The sequence below is a fragment of the Syngnathus scovelli genome, chromosome 17 (genome assembly GCF_024217435.2).
Source record: "Syngnathus scovelli strain Florida chromosome 17, RoL_Ssco_1.2, whole genome shotgun sequence".
NCBI classification, from domain to species: domain Eukaryota; kingdom Metazoa; phylum Chordata; class Actinopteri; order Syngnathiformes; family Syngnathidae; genus Syngnathus; species Syngnathus scovelli.
The window spans coordinates 2,969,018-2,989,237 of NC_090863.1; the positions used below are offsets into that span (position 1 = coordinate 2,969,018).

General features: G+C 43.6%; 1 protein-coding gene and 1 long non-coding RNA gene across 2 annotated transcripts; one reads left to right on the forward strand and one right to left on the reverse strand.

Annotated features, from left to right (window-relative positions):
• Window positions 1–282: 282 nt before the first annotated feature.
• On the reverse strand, window positions 283–19,991 carry ak5 (adenylate kinase 5). The gene is made up of 14 exons (XM_049746787.2): window positions 19,729–19,991; window positions 18,784–18,970; window positions 17,508–17,675; window positions 16,389–16,561; window positions 13,793–13,906; window positions 12,455–12,646; window positions 11,648–11,738; window positions 5,534–5,604; window positions 4,776–4,812; window positions 4,412–4,456; window positions 3,187–3,350; window positions 1,786–1,908; window positions 1,512–1,712; window positions 283–1,362 (listed from the first exon to the last, which is right to left on the reverse strand). Exons 1-14 carry the CDS (start codon window positions 19,786–19,788, stop codon window positions 1,288–1,290), a joined length of 1,701 nt encoding a protein of 566 aa, XP_049602744.1. The 5' UTR covers window positions 19,789–19,991; the 3' UTR covers window positions 283–1,287.
• Window positions 1,538–11,314, forward strand: LOC137841076 (uncharacterized). Its single transcript, XR_011088446.1, has 6 exons — window positions 1,538–1,659; window positions 1,761–1,900; window positions 5,127–5,215; window positions 5,294–5,369; window positions 5,686–5,806; window positions 6,776–11,314. It is a non-coding gene; the product is annotated as an uncharacterized lncRNA (long non-coding RNA).
• Window positions 19,992–20,220: the final 229 nt, after the last annotated feature.

The window sequence follows — 20,220 nt, forward strand, 5'->3', positions numbered from 1 at the left end:
CTAAATGTTATTTAACAGAATAATCTGTCTGGAAAAACGTGTGTTCAGTAATGTTTTTAAACATAGTTAGTTAATTGAATTTAAACTTGTTTTGGCACAATTTAATGAATTAATGAACACGAGTTGAATCCATTTTATGAAATTAAAATACAATCGCCTTTAAATATATTTAATTTGGCTACGGAAAACTCAGAATTTTGTCCAGTTCTCGTTTGTACTTGATGTAATTTCTTTAATGTGTCATTGCGCTTTAAATGGACAAAAACAGCATCGCACACAAGAAACGATTTCAGAAGAATATTTAATTTGACACAAGATGACGTTTGGGCAGAGCCTTCATCATTGCGCTTTTGACCAGCAGAGGGCACTGTCACATAGCAAAAAGTCAAATTCGTCAAATACACAACTTTATTGAAACGTAAGTAGCAGATTCAGATATTAAAGCGGAAGTCAACCCAATAAGACAAAACTTATTGCCTAATCTAAACTTGGCATAGTGTTTTTCAAGCGTTGATCCACCGAGTATTTCTAAAAAAAAAAAAAACGCTCAAAACATTGGCATTTACTCACTAACCGAGTTGCCATTTTGGTCTCCAGTCGCAAGAATATGACGTAAACTGTCTCTAATTACCAGCCAAGTGTAACTGCCCTGCCAGGTGTTTAGGTGCACGAACGAGAGTGAGAAATGTTCAGGGAAAAGTTTTTTTTTTTTTTTTTTTTTTTTTTAGATTCAAAATGCTTCGAAAATTCAACAAAGGCGGAATAAAACGGCAATGCTGGGCACTCTGTGGACAACAATGACTTCTAAGCACAGAGCTGAATGTCAAACAAACAAAATGAGGCAATGTTCGGTGAGGGACCTAAATAAGGTAGTAATGTCATTCAAGTTCTTTCTATCAGACTAATATTTATTTAATTACTGAATATTCAATAATGGATTGTGTATGTTTATTTAGACAAGAATTAATATTTAGTAAATATTATTTAGCACTGAATTACCGAATGGAGAACCAGTGCGTGCCCCGAGTGCACCATTGGTTTGAGACCAGAAGGAACGCGAAAAGCAATTAATGACGTACAAATGTTTTTTTATTATTATTTTTTGTCCACAAATGATCCTTTATATTTGACAGTGAATGCATGCTTTTTGTTTACCATACAAAACATAAGGATGGGCTGTGCGTGACGGAATCAGTATTTGTGTTGTGCAGCGGACTTTGTTAATCTGTACAATCAAACCAGGAGAACGGCAGGTATGTGTGTGTGTGTGTGTGTGCATACGTTCAATCAAATAGCGGGAAAGGACTCCATCACCTGGCAGATTTGAGCGAACACTTGGTCAGGTGACTTCTCGGCATCAATCTGCAAAATAAAAAGTTACAAATGTGCTCAAACATGGATGCATTAGGTTTTGTGACCTGTAACATTTGACAATGCAACTTGGGAAAAAAATGATGTGCTCATAAAAATGAAAACGTGAGATGTGTTTGCACTTTCCACGATGCACTGACCGTGTGCAGCAGCTTTTTTTCTTCGTAGTGTTCCACCACCGGCTCGGCGTCGGCCCAGAAGCTGTCATTCCTCCAGCACGAGGCACCGTCTTTGACCGCCGGCAACACCGTGGCCGAAGTGGAACTTCGGCGTCTCTGCAGACGACTGGTGAGAGTTTGGGTGGAGCAGCTGAGCAGGAGCACTGCCGTGGGCTCACCCATCTGACACATAGTACATTTGTTAACTTCCCGTTTGTCCTCAAACCATAGAAGAAGACGGGTGATGTGGAACCACCTTGGCCTCGTACAGTTGAGCCTGTCTCAGTTCTACGGGGAAGCCGCATAGCACCACGCCCCTTGTCTGACGTCTAGTTGCTGCTGCTCCGACAGCCTCGCACAGCACATCCATGGTAATGTCCTATATGACACACACGGAAGTATGTCAAGCAATCACGTTCTGGTTTGATTGGTAGACATCAAATAGCAGGCTCAAGAAAAAGTTAGTAGCCTGTCGCCGTGGGCCCTCATTTCATTGTCGGTGGTTCCGACAGCGCCGTGCAGACGAATCTGTGAGTAGTACTCGGTCGGCATCAGAGTTATACTTCATAAGACAAATGTTTCGATCGCATTTCTGTCTATTCAATTAGCACGTGCGCATGTGGCAACGCAAGATGCCCGCCGGTAGCGTCATTTCTTGCGACTGCTATGATTCAGCTTCAAAACAAAATCAAACAACCTGCTCATTTTACATTGACTAACCAATCTTTGACATTTTTTTTTTTCAATTTGGTAAATATATACCTATATAATGTTGGCTTCTCTGTGACATTTGACTTCAAAACTCACTTGCACACACAGGCATGATTCGGCACCTTTGAACGTGAGACAGTGTTTGTGCATGTACGTGTGTGTGTTCAGTCAAAAGTGGATCAAAAAGAGCTTACTGCCGTCATTTGACACATAAAAGTGCACAACCGCCAACCACCATGCTTCTTAGAATGAACTGACCTATAGATGCATTTAACACCTGTGCCCTCAATGGGGATTTTGTCAGGCGCAGAGCAGGGAGAGGACTCGAATGCAGAGAGTTCAATGTCCAAAAAGGCTTTTATTGTCTCCACTGACAGTCGAACAAAAAACGCCTCACTAGGAGGGAAAAAAGGGAAAACAAAGGCGCCTCGAACCGAGGGAGAAAAAGGGGAAATCAAAGCGCCTCGAACCGAGGGAAATACAAAAACAAGGTAGCGATGTAACCAAGTTAACATCGGTGATCAAAGTCGCTCAAACAACGCTTCTACGTGGAACTCGAGGGTTTCGTGATCGCTAGTGTTCTGACAAGGCAAGACGCACTGGCACTGGATACTAGGAAAGACGCGGGTTATATGGACACAGGAGGGGAACACAGGTGAAGACAGTTGGTCATTGACGCAGGTGCACACACTTGGAATCAGGGGTTCACGTGACCGGACGCACAGGGGAAGGACACACTGACTGGAACGAGAGGAAAATCACAATAAAACAGGAAATGATCCGGACGACACATGACAGCATGACAGATTTAATCAGCCCAAATCGTTTGACTCAATTTTATGAATCGGCTTTTTGGTGCAAACCGTCACTGTAGACCAGCGTCCTCCCGGTTTGGTGTCCAGCAGTGAAACTGGTAACAATGGTGGCCAGGGTTGCGGTCACTGACCTCCGGCAGGGGCTCTCCTCTCTGCAGGATGTCCCGTAGGTGGCGCCCCCTGTCGCCTAGAGTCTGCATTTCGCTGCAAAGCAGGTCGGCCATTGACACGCGACGCAGGCCCAGTTTGTCTTCCATGCGCTCGCATTGTGCACGCTTGCCTGAGCCCGCAGCGCCTACAGGCCCAAATGCACACATAGAAAATAGAGTAGCAATAAATATATTGATATATTATGTAATGAGGTATAGTAATTCATATCTATGAATTATGGGTTAGGTTCAGCAATAGGTGGATTTTATGTCTTCGTTGAGCAGTTAATTACAAATATTGTATTATGATTTTACAGTGTGAAATCAACAATCAAAAATTAAATACATTTAGTTTGTTAGTCATGAATGAGCAATTATGTCTTTATATAGTGCATTTCCTGACTGTGCTGTACATAATTAAAAGTAGACTTAAAAGCACAATCCAGCTCAAGATTGATTATCATTAGATTGTGCAGGTGCATGGAATGGATTGTGTGTGTGTGTATGCCAAATGATTTCCTTTGCACGTCTGCGTGTCAGGATGCAGTTATCGTATGATCATTATCACCATGCTGATGATGATGTGAGTTGTACTAGTGGTAGATAAACATGTCATTATCGCTACACGGCTTCTGCACCGTCCAATACGCCATCCACAGGCAGAGTTACATTTTTTTTTTCTCTTTCCCCGATTCCGTGTGGATTTGATGGGTTGCCATAACGACAACGGTGCTGGCAGAGAGGAGCAGAGTCACAGCTGAAACCTTCTTGGATTTTTCCTGTTAGTTGTTTTTTGACTTCCGAACTGCAACTTGGTCCACTTTTTCTTTTTGTTCCTTTGGGATTCATTTGATATGTTTCAATTCAAATTTCATTCAAATTTATGTGTAGTTATGATGTTTAGTTTTATTACACATTTTTAAAATTGAATATATTATTAAATATATAAAATATTTTAGATTTTTAACATATGACAACTATAATTTAGTTACCATTTTGATTTCTATTTCATAATATTTCATTTTCATATCATGTATTTAGTTTGAATTATAATTTAATTAAATTGGATTAAACATGGAGGCTAAAATGTATGAGGACTAATACAAACAGCCTTGACTCTCATTTTGGGTTGGAACTCAGGTCCGGCGAATGAGCTTTGCTGTTCCATGTCGCGTGTGTGTGTGTGTGCATTTGTGTGTGCGCGTACCCATCAAAAAGATGACCTTAGGCTTTTTTGGCAGTGTGCAAAAACCTGTCAGAGAAAATGAGAGCAAGGTTCACTTTAGCATGGACATACACGGACGCATACATGTGCACGCTCAGGTAGGTGTTGTGTCATGTTTCCAAAATGATGTACACGAGGTCCATCAAAAGTGTTTTAGATGTTTTCAAAAACATGCACATTTTGTCACTTGTGTTAGATGTTAATGAAAAGATGATCCTTGGCTTTACAAAATACGTGCTAGGATAATGAGACCATTAGTTTCATTGACTGTTCTATTTACAAAGTTATCAAATTGACAAACATCGACGTTTAGTGATTGAAGGTAGTGACGGAGGTGAATGCTCACTTTCTTTGGAGTATCTGAGCTCTTCCTCCTCTTCATCCTAAATATATGCACACACAAAAATGTTACTCTTTTCAATCCATGTCAAAATACAGAGGAATAAAATGATTGTGGGTTTTTTTTGGGGCAGTATAATCACAATCATATTTAAATCTATTTCGTGTGAAGAAGAGAATTTTTAAAATGATGATTTAAACAATTGTTTGTTTTCGGACTTAAGTACATTTCCCATTTTTGTTTTGACTTCAGATATTTTTGCTTGAAGATTTGGAGCTTTACAATTTTGAAACAAGTGATTCTCTGATTACTTGAGCTTTCAGTGTCATTTTGTTTTGCTTTTCTTCTGACTCTTAGACAAGCGCCTGCAAGATAAATATCGCCTCCGTGTTTCATCTCACCTCCTACTACCAATGAAGAAAAAATAGTGAGCGAATGTGTGAAAAGTGAGCGCAAAAACATTGCTGTGCTAATTTTCTGCCTCCCCCCCGCCTCCTAATGTTGATTCATTGTTTATTTAACAGATGCTCCAAGTTGTTTACGCTGCTTCTGACTGCACACTGGAAAGCTACTTTGCAAATACAAGACAGAATCTGGCAGGTAAGGTTCAATTAGCATTTCAAAAATGTCTTCACGCACTTTATTCGTGCATCGTTCACCCAAGACGACGTTGATATTCATGTTCATTGATATGTAAGGTGCCAAATCGTCATTGAAAAAAAAAGCCCACCCATGTGGAAATCCAAATGGACTTTGCTTCTTACCTCATCAGTCTTTCCAGCAAAGTGGCCCATGTTGCATTCAGGCAGCATACTGAGATCCAGCTCACTTGGAGCTGTGGGTGACAAAACATATTTGTAACTATGACTTGATTAAATTGGGATGCCTTGACAACTTCTCTTCCTCCGTCTGCAAGGACCTGCTGACATTTCCCATGGCGACGTCACTACATTCAAGCCGTCACCGCCGCTCGGATGATCCATCGCCATCCCCCTCATCTTATTCGTCATCATCGGCACCCAGCTGCCATTCCAGAAGTAAGTGAAAATAATTGGAACACGTTTTCTGCTTACGCAAACACTGATTGGGGATCATCTAAAACAAAATCATTAGCCGTCAGTATATTGAAATTCCTACCAAGTGAGCATGCCATTTGAAAGAACTGAAAATGATATTTTTGTCGGCTTTAAATGTCACAAGAACTTTGGGGCAATTATCGTCATACCGTCAAACGGTTGAATTTTTGCAAAGGCGCCTCATAACTGGAAGAATTTGATAAGAACGCATAATGCTCTTACGATAACAGGTAGAAAAAAAAACGGATAGCTTCTGGAAGAAAAGCAGATCATCTGACGAGATGCTTGTTGGATGGGCTCCACTGCAATTTCTAATTAAATGACGTTCAGATTTTTGAGACAAAACTCAACTCGTTGTCCTTACACGAGCTTCTCGAGAAAAGAACGGACAAAACTGTGTGAGCGTGATGCTAATGCGAGCAATAAACTGAGACATGTTGATTTGTAGCTGATGTATCCGTTTAAGGCGTTCATTTTTTCCATCCCAAATTGCTGCATGGGATGTGTTCGGAGCAGCCGCGCCATGCATCAATGACAACATGTGAAAAATGTACGCGATGGTTGGTGCCTTATGCAAGCAATGGCAAGTAGCCGCCGTCTGACCTAAATTATTGTGCGCTTCTCACAAAGCTTAGCTAGCGCCGCAATGCCGGTTGCCATGACAACAAGTGCCGTAACCAGGGAGCGGTGGGAGATTTTTTGTTTTTTTTGTTTTTTACTCTTATCTCACCTTGGTTCCTGATAAACTCACTACAGATGTAACAAGAGAGATGATAGTAGGAAGATACTTTATCCATCTTCAAGGGAAATTCACTCTTGGGATGACAACACAACACGAGCCAAACCAGGCATGCTGAATTACTATTAAAGATATGAAACATATTAAACGCATCGTCTACACACGTAAAAACATAAAAGTCATAATTTTAGTGCAGGTCCAGAATAGGGAGCCTGCTGATGAGTGCACAAGTTGACACTTGTGACTGACAGATCGTCGCTCTTCGGACACAAAGTATGGCAGCGGACCAAGAGGTATGTACGGCTTCGTGCACCAACTGCACCCTTCTCTTAGAGAGGTTGTCTCTGCTAGAGGGACGTGTCAGCCAGTTAGAGCAGAATAGTGCGATAACAGTAGTTGCGGCGGACACAGACGCGGGCTGTAGTCAGCCCGCTAGCCCGGTTAGCATTAGCCCCAAGCGGCTTGCTAATCGCGATGAGCCAGGTAAGACGCATAGCCGTCCAAAGTCATCTCGGTCTACTGGCCCTCGCACTTTGGTCATAGGCGACTCCATTACCCGCAACATTACGCTTAAAAATCCAGCCACGGTAATGTGTATTCCTGGGGGCAGAGCACCCGACATAGAAGCTAATCTTAGGGAGCTGACTCGCAATAGGCCTAGTCAACAGCGTAGTTCCAACAACACTAGCTACTCGGACATAGTGATAGACGTCGGCTCCAATGATGTTAGGATGAGACAATCAGAGATCACAAAGAAAAACATAGCGAGGACTTGTGATCTTGCCAGAAAGATGAGTCGGCATCGAATATTTGTCTCTGGCCCCCTGCCTGGGAGAGGCACTGATGAGAGGTTTAGTAGATTAGTCTCCCTTAATCGATGGATGGCTGGGTTCTGTAAAAAGCAGGGACTGTATTTTATAGATAACTGGTCATCCTTCTGGGGCCGCCCCGACCTGCTGAGGAAGGACGGCCTTCACCCTAACCGTGAAGGCGCCTTCACTCTTTCTAGGAATATAGATTACTGTTTGAGCCTCTCATGACAGGTCACTCTAGAGCAGGCCAGGGCACAGGTGATTAGACCACGTGTGAGGATGGGTTTGGAGTCTGTTAAGTTAAAGTTAACTAGCGCTAGGCTAGACTTTCAGCATACACATAGCTCCTCGTGTAGACTAGAGCGCGACAGTTTAAATAGTGCTGCAGTACACATAAACACACTGTCTACTGGAGTAGTAGACAAATCCAATCACTCCGTCCCGACCGGTCTTGCTGATGAAACGGTGCCTGTTTCAGATAACTTCACATGTGTAACAAATATTCATCATCAAATTCCCACGGTCGTTTCATCCCACCGCCCTAATAAACTTTTGAGAGGTGATATTAGGCCTAGAGAACACAATTTTACTCGCATTCCGTTTAAAAATCCTTCGATAGATACGCACCCTGATCAACCGATTACACTTAAATTCGGTTTTATGAATATTAGATCACTTCATACGAAAGCAGTTCTCGTTAATGACCTTATCACGGAACATAATCGTTTTTGGTCTTTGCGAGACCTGGTTAAAACCTAATGAACTGCTGCCACTTAACGAGGCCTCGCCTCCAAATTTTGTGAGCTCGCATGTGGCTCGTCCTCGAAAAAAGGGTGGGGGTGTCGCCCTCATCTCAAATTCTGAGCTTAGATTTAGGCCTCGCTCAATTCACGTATTTAAAACATTTGAAGTTCTCATTGTGCGATCCACTGCGTTACCGTCATTCTATCTTGTTGTTATTTACCGCCCACCCGGGGCTTACTCTGGCTTCCTGGATGAATTTTCAGAAGTTGTGGCTGATCTAGTGACAAATGCAGATAATATAGTTATCATGGGTGATTTCAACATCCACATGAATTCACCGTCAGAACCACTGACTTCGGCATTTCAAACTTTAATCGATACGTTTGGTTTTACGCAAGCTGTACAGGCAGCAACGCATAAGAATGGAAATACCTTAGATCTGGTATTATCCCGGGGACTAGCAACCTCAAATATAGCAGTACTGCCATACACTACTGTTCTGTCTGATCATTTCTTAATAAAATTTGAAATTTTAGTTCCTTGTCAAAGACAAGAGAGCAATCAGAATTATAGCAGCCGTAATTTTAACTCCATGACTGCAACTGCGCTATCTGAGTTACTGTCGCCGGCAACCGCCATGTTTCCCGCATACAGCGGCTCTATCGATAATCTTACAAATGAATTCAATGCGACATTATTAAAAGCCATTGACTCTGTGGCACCGCTACATCTGAAAACTCGCCATAGATGGCCAACTCCGTGGTTCACAGATGAAACACGTACGTTTAAACAATTATGTAGAAAGCATGAGCGCAGATGGCGTTTAACCAAACTTGAGGTTTTCCATCAGGCATGGAAGGACAGCCTCCTGAAATATAAAGATGCGCTTATTTTAGCAAAAACTCGTTATTTTTCGCAAGTCATTAATCTTAATAAAAACAATCCTAAATACCTATTTGATACAGTGGCAAAGCTAACTCTGCGCCAGCCGACCCCCGATAGCTCCTTCCACTCAGCTGACGAGTTTATGAAATTTTTTGTTCAAAAGATTGAGCCCATTAGGGACGAGATCAAGAATACCATGCCAATCGCTCCGCCGGTTACTAGCGCTGGGGATCATGCAATAACCCTCTCAAATTTTAAAAGCGTGTCCCTTGAAATGCTTACAAAATTGGTTAGTACGGCTAAACAAACAACATGTTTACTCGACCCGCTTCCAGCCAAACTACTTAAAGAATTATTTCCAATTTTAGGACCGTCCGTCTTAAATATAATCAATCTGTCTGTTTCCTCTGGGATAGTGCCAATAGCCTTTAAAACCGCTATTATTAAACCACTACTTAAGCGAGCAAATCTTGACCCGGACTGTCTCAGTAATTATAGGCCAGTTTCAAACCTCCCATTCATAGCAAAACTTCTCGAAAAAGTAGTAGCGCAGCAGCTTATTGATTACATGGTCGCTAATAATCGATATGACTCTTTTCAGTCTGGTTTTAGAGCTAATCATTCTACAGAGACAGCACTTGCTAAAGTGACTAATGATCTCCTCATAGCTATGGATTCAAATTCGTCGTCTGTATTGTTACTACTTGATCTTAGTGCTGCCTTTGACACTGTAGACTTCGATATTTTATTAGGGTGTCTTAAAAGTTGTGTTGGTATCTCAGGGTCAGCACTAAGCTGGTTCAATTCCTATCTATCAGGCAGGACGCACTGAGTGGTCCATGGTAATACGGCCTCTGAGCTTTATAATGTTACGTGTGGTGTCCCACAGGGATCGGTACTCGGACCGATTTTATTTAATATTTATATGATTCCGCTTGGGGACATAATACGTAAATATAATATTAGCTTTCAATGCTACGCGGATGACACCCAATTATATATGCCGTTATCGATGACAGATCCACAGGACTGTTGTAATCTCGAGGCGTGCCTTGCGGAGATTAAGCAATGGATGTCTCTCAACTTCCTTCGTCTTAACCCGGATAAAACTGAGATGTTGATAATTGGTCCTACTCGTTATCAACACTTATTTAAGGAAACCACTATAACTATAGATAACCGTACTATCAGAGTGATACGGTAACTAATCTCGGGATAATATTTGACCAAACGCTCTCCTTTCAAAAACACATTAAGAATATAACCAGGATTGCGTTTTTTCACCTTCGTAATATTGCTAAGATTCGTCCTATCCTCTCGACCGGGGATGCGGAAACTATTATACATGCGTTCGTCACGTCGCGCCTGGACTACTGTAATGTATTATTCTCTGGTCTTCCTAAGTCCAGTATCAAAAGTCTACAGTTAGTGCAAAATGCCGCTGCGAGGCTGCTCTCACGGTCAAAAAAATTTGATCACATTACCCCAATATTAGCCAAATTACATTGGCTCCCGGTCCATTTAAGATGTGACTTCAAGGTTCTTCTACTAACCTATAAATCACTGCATGGCTTAGCGCCTTCATATCTCGTCGACCTAGTCGTTCCTTATGTTCCGTCTCGTAACCTTCGTTCGCAAAACGCTAGTCTTTTAGTTATACCGAGGGCCAAGAAAATGTCTGCAGGGTCTAGAGCATTCTCTATTCGGGCTCCAGAGCTTTGGAATGCCCTACCAATGGATATTAGAACTACTACCTCAGTAGAAACATTTAAGACACGTTTAAAGACACATTTCTATGAGATGGCCTTTAACTAACTTGTGATGGCCGATTTGGCCGGAGTTTGTTCTGTTCTCTCTGCCCACCTCCTCCCCGGCTGGGGAGGGGGTTAGGTGGCTCAAAAGCTGATAGCGCTAGCTGGATTCTCGGGGACCAATTCAAGATGGGGGAACTGCGGCTCAACCCCCTTGAAGACACTGCCAGGACAATCGAGGGCACCTCCGACATCCATTTTTTTCATTGATTTTCATATTATGTATTACTTGTGCACTCTCTGCATCCATTACAACTTGGTGATCCTGAAAGGGGGATCCTTCCATCTGTGGTCCCTTCTCAAGGTTTCTCATTTTCCCCTGGCAGGGTTTTTTTTGAGTTTTTCCTTGCCCTTTTGGGAGCTTATGATCAGGGGATGCTTTGAGAATAATTGTCAATTTTGGCTATGTGAAGCCCTTTGAGACTGTCTGTGATTTAGGGCTATACAAATAAACTTGACTTGACTTGACTTGACTTGACACTTGATGTGATCTTCTAGCGTTTCCCTCTCTCGCAGAGTGGAATCAAAACGCTGCGTGCTATGGGGGCAGGAGGGACGAATGATTTTCTCAGTCTGTTAGCGGCACAACAAAGTGACTTCAGCCTGTCACTAAAGCTGCTCCTCTCCCTGGAGACGGTGTTGCGCACTCATGGACTGTCCATGATGGACACAACTCATTAAAATTTAGCGGTAGTAGCCAGAAATCCACACTGGAACACCGTAGCCGAGATTCAAACGTGGCAGACGTTACTAAACCCGAGGCCAGCGTGCTGCATGGAGTTGTTCAGCTGAAAATAGCATCTGAGGCTACCTGCGGCGGACTCCTCTGACGGGAAGAGCTTGTTATCTAAAGTTGCGCTGATGTCACAGAACACCTCCTCTTCATCACGAGCTGCGTCCAGCTGAGAGGAGAGAATTTTCGTTACTCAAAATGTTGTGGATGCCACTAAAAGCTATGACCTTTTCACGTCACCTAGCTCCCAAATCATGGGTGGAGAAACTTATTGTGGAAATAATTTAAGAATTTCCAAAGGCATATTAAAAATGTACTTGGTTGTGTATTTTTACTCCGGGGATCCAATTACTCTCCAATGTATATATCCATACAAATAGAAAAAAGTGGTTTTCCGCTCGTCCCCTTAATGTTAAATAGGCAGATCGATAAGAAGCGAGGTGGCCGCCAGTCACGTGGAAGCTGGCCTGTTTAATGAAGCTCCCGCGAGGATGCAATTAACATGGACTCTACTAATGATCTGCCCATTAGTCTTTACTGCGTGTGCACTTTGCACTATTTCCAAGAACCCCAAGCTAATGTTAGACAATACAATCATTTCAAACAAATATGACAGTGTTTTATAATACATAGTTATCTTGCAAAAGAATGTCTTATATATTATAGAGTAAATGAATGATTTTTTTCGTGACAACGCTCATAAGTCAAAAGACATTTCTCAAATCATCTTTTCTCACTGAAATGAATGCTATTAATCCGTTACAGCCAAAAGCCACCAAAACTCTACGAATTCTTTGGATTGCGTTAACCTAAACTCTATCTGAAATGTAGCATAGGCATAATGGATCGAATCTCGTGTGTCCTGTTCCGTATGGCGTGCGTTACCGTGACGATGAGGCCCCGCTCCTGGAAGTACTTGACCAAGGGGATGGTGTTTTGCTTAAAGTTGGTCAAACGCCGGTCGATGGCTTTCGGGTTGTCGTCGGGGCGACCCTGCTGCTCGGCCCGCCGCTGCAGGCGCTCCTTCAAGCGGTGGGTGGTGCACGCCAGGAACACCACCACGTCGGGAGTGCAGATCTGCCAGCAGAGAGGGAACGTCGATGACAATCTTGACATTTGCGCTCTATTAATATTCCATCAAAAATAGAAGTCTTGCTTTTGTTTCCAGATGCCAATTTGCATGACATCAAGCACATGCTTGCACACAAATAGTTGAGTTCCAGGAGTGTCTCACCGCCTATCAAGTGAGAAATTCAACAACCACGTAAAGGACTTGTCATCTGCCCGTTTCTGATTCATACCTAATACTCTCCCAACAGTGACTTTGGCCACCCATGACCTGACCGTGAGACTGGGTGACGATTTTCAAGCAGGCGCTCAAACTACGTACATGGAAGCACCATCGTGTCAAAGCCAAAGAGGTAAGCAGAGCTGCAATGTTACCGCAGACTAGCTATAAAAGAAAAAAAAAAGGCTGTTTCTATGAATGACAACAGGTAGATCACGTGCACAAATTATTTGGACAATGCAGCAGTTTTTATTGTGCTGCTTGTCACTATACATCGCTGGCATCGATAGGGCTGCAGATCAGGGAAGAAACAACGGAAGGCTAGTTGATGTAAGGGTGAGCTGATTGGATGTGGCGACGGAGCGGCACGCTTGGGTAAATGTCGAAAATGAACGTCGGAGTCAATTGTCACAAAGCCGGTGGCACACAAAGACGTTTCCTAGCAACTGTTTATTTCAGCTGGGAGACTCCGAAAAAGAAAAGGCAATCTCAGAACTCGTGATTGCAAACCTGAATGATCTGCTCGAGCCATCCCTTCCTTTTGTTGTCTTCTGGTCTTCATCGTGGTGGCTCGTGAGGCAATTCGGGTTGATTTTGAACGAGCATCTGGTCTGGTCTGGTCTGGTCGTCAGCCAATCACAACCGCAACTAACTAACTAACCACGCAATTTACTACGGTCATGTTTTGTAATTATGATGGATGCAGTATGAATATAAATGATGAAACATGTCAATGTCACAGCGATGTTGTGTCTGCTGAAATAGAGCTGGACTGCGAGTCGCTGACATCTCATTGAGGTGCCGCTAAACGTTGAGAGCCTTCAAATGAGCTGTCAACATGGCCGCCATATATGAGCATCTATTGCCGATAAATTACGTACCCTGAGAAAAAACCCATATGGTATACCACGATATTCCAAATGTTTGACACTCACCTGGTCCTCAAAGGACAAGGCCTGCCCGACGTCTCTCGGAAAGCCATCGATGACGATGCCGGTGGCGTCTGGGATTTTCATGATCTTCTGCTTGATCTCGGTGATAGTGGTCTCCTGCAAAACACAGATGCTGCGCTATTGTTTTCTCCATCCACCATTTGCATTAGCTAGCGTAAATGCTACAAGACCTTGTCAGCGCCGGCTGGGGTGCATCCCTCGACAGTTAAATGAGTAGTTTGAAAAGCTATCATGCACCACGTCATGAGAGTATGTATGTTTGTTTTGCTTTTTCTTTGGATTTTTAATGATTACAAAGGAGGAATAATCGCAATAAGAGAAAAAAAAGGAAGGCGAGTCTTTGGCTTCAGCTGGCTGGGTTGAATCATGTGACTCGAATGCATCATCAAGTCTTCTTCAGTTAACCTTTTCTGGCTGAATTGAAAGCGCATCAAATATTAATCACGACGAGCCTCGACTTAAGAGAAACGATGACAGCGGCACACTGCCGGCCAATTTATTTCTTTATTTATCTATCCCACGCTGTATTCCAGTGGTGCAACATGATGGCGGTCGGTCGGTCGAGCTAGCTCACTCGAGGCCACTGAGTGCCAGCATCCTTTAGCGTCACTTACTTCTTCCTGACTGCAGGAGGAGGTCAACAAAAGCAGATACACGAGCGCTTGGCTGCTCTAAAAATAACACCGTACCAACACACACAACGCGGGCGGGCGCTTTCTCATCAAGATTCCATGGCCGCTTTCCAAGCCTTGAAGTGGTTCACCAGACTCCATAGCATGCACGTAACCTTTTGGATACGAATCACATTGGAGCAAATAACTTCACCCCATTGCAAGCCATGCAAACAGTATTTAACTGTGGATCATGTCATGTAAGAGAAAAATGTTAAATCAACATTTTTGATGAGGTTTTTGAGAATTGGAAAAAAAAAATTCCACCTCCGGCCCTCCCTGTGCGGAGTTTGCATGTTCTCCCCGAGCCCGCGTGGGTTTTCTCCGGGCACTCCGGTTTCCTCCCACATCCCAAAAACATGCTTGGTAGGCCGATTGATCACTCCAAATTGTCCCTAGGTGTGAGTGCGAGTGCGAATGGTTGTTTGTCTCTGTGTGCCCTGCGATTGGCTGGCAACCGGTTCAGGGTGTCCCCCGCCTGCTGCCCGATGACGGCTGGGATAGGCTCCAGCACGCCCGCGACCCCCGTGGGGACTAAGCGGTTCAGAAAATGGATGGATGGATGGATGGATGGATGGATGGATGGATGGATGGATGGATGGATGGATGGATGGATGGATGGATGGATGGATGGATGGATGGATGGATGGATGGATGGATGGATGGATGGATGGATGGATGGATGGATGGATGGATGGATGGATGGATGGATGGATGGATGGATGGATGGATGGATGGATGGATGGATGGATGGATGGATGGATGGATGGATGGATGGATGGAAAAAAAATGGATGTTTTATCCCACTGTGGCTAAAAACGGATGAATATTTGACGTTTGTGGAGCAGTACCGCAGAGGAAACCAATTTGGTATGTCATGAAATGAGTCATCCGTTTCCGGTTAATATTTGATGCTTGTTTATCGATACTGCGTGGGTTCAACCCATAAATCACAAGATTGATATTTTGTCCCGCCTCCAATTAAAACGCATCCATATTTGATGCTCGTGGATTGATACTTTCCTGTGAGAGGAGATGATACATCACCATATGGGTGATATTGTCCTCGTTAAAAATGATCAATATTTAACAATTGTGTATCGATACTATCAATAGATAATGATATGGATATTTTGTCCAAGCCCAGGTTAAAAGGGGTCATTTGGTGACGCATGTGGATCAATAATGTACTGGCAGAGAAAACAAGATACTGATAGTTTGGTTGAATCCATTGACGTTTGATGCTTGTGTCTTGATGGAGAAAACAAAGATTGCCAAATTGATTTTCTGCCCACTTTTAAAATCTTAATGTGTTTACAAGCCAAAGCGATGTCCGATAGCCACGAATGACTTGATCGCGTGGAATAAGCTGCCAGCATGACCCACTTTGCTGTTTGTTTGACTGCTTCACGCCGAGCCATCTGGCGAGCGGCCGGACGGAGAGGATGGGAAAGAAGGGAAGGATTCAAAGAGGACGATTTTGCAAGAGCGCTCGGCACCGCCAGTCGCGACGTGGGCGGTAGCGCCGAGTGTTTTTTGGCTTCGCACTTTGCCGCATCACCGCTTCATCTGTGTGGACAGCAGCAGCTGCCTCCCCAAACCGACCGAGATAATTTCAATGGCTAGACCTCGGGGTCATGATAAAAAGTCTAGGGAAGGCAAGCTTAATAGTGTTTCATTTGACTTCTTGCAACTAACTCAAATACGGTATCTATTAAGAGGTGCTCCTTAACTAACTGATTGAATGGCAACGACGACATTCAAAAGCACACAAACCAACTCAGGTTGGCCAGTCGGATTTATTTTCTCGCCACTAATGAGATGCGTCCGGCTTGTGTGACTCAAACACCGCTAATGAATGTCTACTTGTGTGCGTTGGTGTTGTTCCTGCGTCTTTGTGGGACTACCTGCGGTGCCAGCTCGCCGTTGGTGATGATCTTAGCGATCAGGCTCCACTTCCTGTTGCTAGTGGCGTTGTGGATCATCTTCTTGCGCAGCAGCTCCCCCACCGACACGTACTGAAAGCCGTAACGCTCGGCGATCTTCAGGCACTGTGTTCCCTTGCCGCTTCCGGGACCGCCTAGGGTGGTGGAAAGGTAGAGCAGAAAATGCAAGGATGCGTATTTGGACAAATGTGGCATCAGCCCAAACCAGCATTGGAACTTTTCTTTTGTGTTATTCATGCGATACCAGGCTTTGAATTGAACATGAAAGTGAAGATAACAAGGTAGTCTTGGTGGGGAGAGAGCAACGCAGACAGAGAGAAAGTGTGAAAACATTGTGCGCGTGGGTGGCTGGATTGCAGTATGTCAAGCCTGTTGCGGGTATGAGGCCGCTGCTAATTCACCGAGTCTGTGTTTGTCTATGTGTGTGTTTGGGGGCTGATGAAGCAGGTATATGTGTGAAGTCTCACATTTTTCAAAAGCGTCTTCTTTCATTTTGACGGCAAAAATAAGCCAGGAGGAACTTCAAAATGATGAGGATGCCTCAAAAGTCATCCAGCTGACTAATATTCCAGGCTTCTGGATGATTCATGTAGTATTTATTTAATAGTGGTGTGGCTGCTCTATGACAAGGTGGGAAACAGGTCATGATAGGAACGATGATGTTAATGATGTTGAAGTCACCTTAAGCATATGGCACCGCCCCTTAGCTTACAGACAAAGCAAAGTGGCGGGCGGGCAGGCGGGAGGGAGGGACATGCCACAAGAACCTATTTTTAGCTTCTACGCAAAGTAAACGTTCATTGAGATTCATTTGGATGACTGGAAGGGTAATAAGAAGCACCTCTTGCTAGAAAGAAAGCATCAGCTTTCCTGATGCTGAGAAACAAGAATTGGCAGCAATTTGTTTTCCATTTCTTTATCTAGGTATTATTGTTATTATTATGGATATATGATGCCACTTTTTCTGATCGTAATGTTTTGTTCTTTGACTTGACTATGTTTACTTCACCACGTGAATACGTGGAAATGAAAATCACCTATAGAAAAAGATACTACATCTACCACGTCTTGTTTACCTACCGATGACAAGGATGACTTTGGGCCGTGGTGTGGACGGATCAAACACTTCGTACTCCTCGATGAGCTCGGCCGTCTCCGACAGGTCCGAGTCGCTCTCGATGGAGAACTGGCTGATGGGAGGAAGGCGCTCGTAACGTCTGTAGGGGAAATTGGGACTGTCGGGCATCGCTGTCACGCATGCACGCACACACAGACACACACACACCTTAGCATGAGTTTCTGTGGGGGAAGATCTTCTTCATGCACGACTCAGCTGTCCATCACGCTTCATATACTGTGACCTCTGGTGTCAAGCTCACCCAAAAAAACACGACTGCCCTAATGAGCACATCTGTGATGACAGTTTTATGGTGATGAGCAAATTAAAAGAGCAAAGATTTGATTCTGAGGGCAGTCGGTGACAAGCATCTTCTAGTTATTATTGATCATTAATTCCGAGCATAGTATTCACACCAACCTGTCAGAAACATACATTTGCTTATGACCTAATGAACGGGGGGTGTCATTTTTTTGTTAATAATGAAACCAGTTTACGTATCGTCCACCAAAATGAAATACAGCACCAAATGCTCATCATATAGTACGTATAATAATGGTTGCGTTGGGCCTTGGAGGACTCACTCCACCGTCATGACTGAATGCCTGTTGAGATTTACAGCCTGTGGCTTTTTCTGGGGGGGGGGGGGGGATTATATCACAGCACAGATGGGTCCAGACTGGAAGTCAATAAAAGTGGCTTTTGCTCTCTAATCTCAGCAAATCTTGGACTCCACACAGCAAATGGCATCAACACCACAGATCAGAATGAGAGATGCTCTCTTCATTTTGAGAAAGAAATATGGGGGTGTAAAGTTTTTGTAAATGTTTTCTTCCTTTTGTCTGGGAATGGCATTCACACTGATATCGTTTTTGTTCTTATTCTTATGATCACTCGGGGGGGCAAAGTGCTTAAAATGTTTTCACTCTTTTCACTTAATACTGATAATATAGGGTTGATCATTTCAGTTTTTCTAAATAATTGCTCTTATTTTGTGTCGTGATTCATTAAGTGAATGTTGGGAGACCATGCCACTTCTTAGTAAAGATGCAAAAAGTGAAATACAACTGAATTGGAATTTTCTTTTGCATACCACTAGAGGGGGGCCTCATACCACTAGTGGTAATAGTCATGTCTTGAAATGGAATAGTAACTACACTTTGAGAATGACTCATCTAGTTCAACCATATTTCTTTGTCATTTTAGTTAAAAGATTTCACGATGGCCCGGTTCCCTCACCGTTTCTGAGGAGTGAGCGGCGCGACTGGCCACCATTGAGGGGGGGCAGCGGCTTCTTCTCCTGGCCCACGAACGTGTCCCACCGCACCTTTTCTGGGCCGCCCAACTCCCGGACCTTTTTCAGGCAGCCCTCCAGGTAATCCACTGGGTCATCGGGACGGTAGTACATCAGACCCGTCAGCAGGCTCTAAAGATAAATATGGAGAGTCAGGCTCTGGAGGTGTGATCAACTTCCTCCAACTCAAGAAAACATTGATTTTGTGGTGTCGCTATCGGCACGCTTAAAAAAACAGTCGGCAGTAAATGCCCGTGATCGCTTGCTTGTAATAGACGATGGCTCATAAGTGAGACCTCGTTAAGAGCATCCAGGAGTATGAATGGATTTCATTATTACCATGATAGTGGCTATACAGTAGCATAAGTAAACAAAGAATGGAGTACCACTGAAAAGAAAACGCTACACCTGTGGAAAAAAATGACAAAAAAAGTCATAATGGTTCCAGGATATTTTTTTACAAAAAAAATGTTAAGAAAAAGAAAGACCTTTGAATTTTCTAAGACTTGATCAGTTTTACAAGCAGTGAAAATAGTGGTAGAAGTATTGGTATTACTATAGAACATTACGTTCAATTAACGACACTGCCATGTTGGTTGGCACAAACAAATGAAATCAGCCGTAAATTCATAAATTGTCATGAAATAATAAAGTAAAACGATGAATAGTGAATGAGAGCAGGATGCATGCTTTTTTAAGAGGAACATTGTGTCCAACATACATCTTACACTTACTGGGATTGTCACTTAAAACAATTATATGGAAGGATGCAGGAAGATGTCTAGACAGCGCGTTCCACTGAAGCATTCTCTAAATAATCGTCTTTATCCATTTTTGGAAATGCAAGATATTACTGAGAAACGGGAACGTCATCTCCATGTATGGCTCACCTCAAATAGTTGAGGTATCTCCCGCCGTGCCAGATACTCTTTGGCATCGTTGGTGTTCATCTCCGAGATTTTGCAACTTGTTTGCCTTCCAATCGTCTCGTTTTTTCTTGAGTTTTGTTTTCTTGCTCCTCGGCGACTCTCGACAAGTCACAGCTCAGCGCTCATCGTGGCCGGCCGTGCGCGTGCGTGCGTGCGTGCGTGCCCTCGCTCACTCGCTCTCCTCCCGGATTCCTGCAGGCGAAACCACAGCGACACGACATCCTCCTCCTCCTCCTCCTCCTCCTCCTCCTCCTCCTCCTCCTCCTCCTCCTCGCTCTCTCCTGCCCCGTCTCCATCCTTTCTCTCCGCCTCCTCCCTCATCTTCCTTGCTGATGCAAATGCGGTCCTGAGTCTTCCCCTGACGCTCACCAATATATTCCATGTACAAATATTGCACGTGACTTTTGTGAAAATGGGAAATGTAATATCAAGTACTCTTACAAAGTGGTTTCC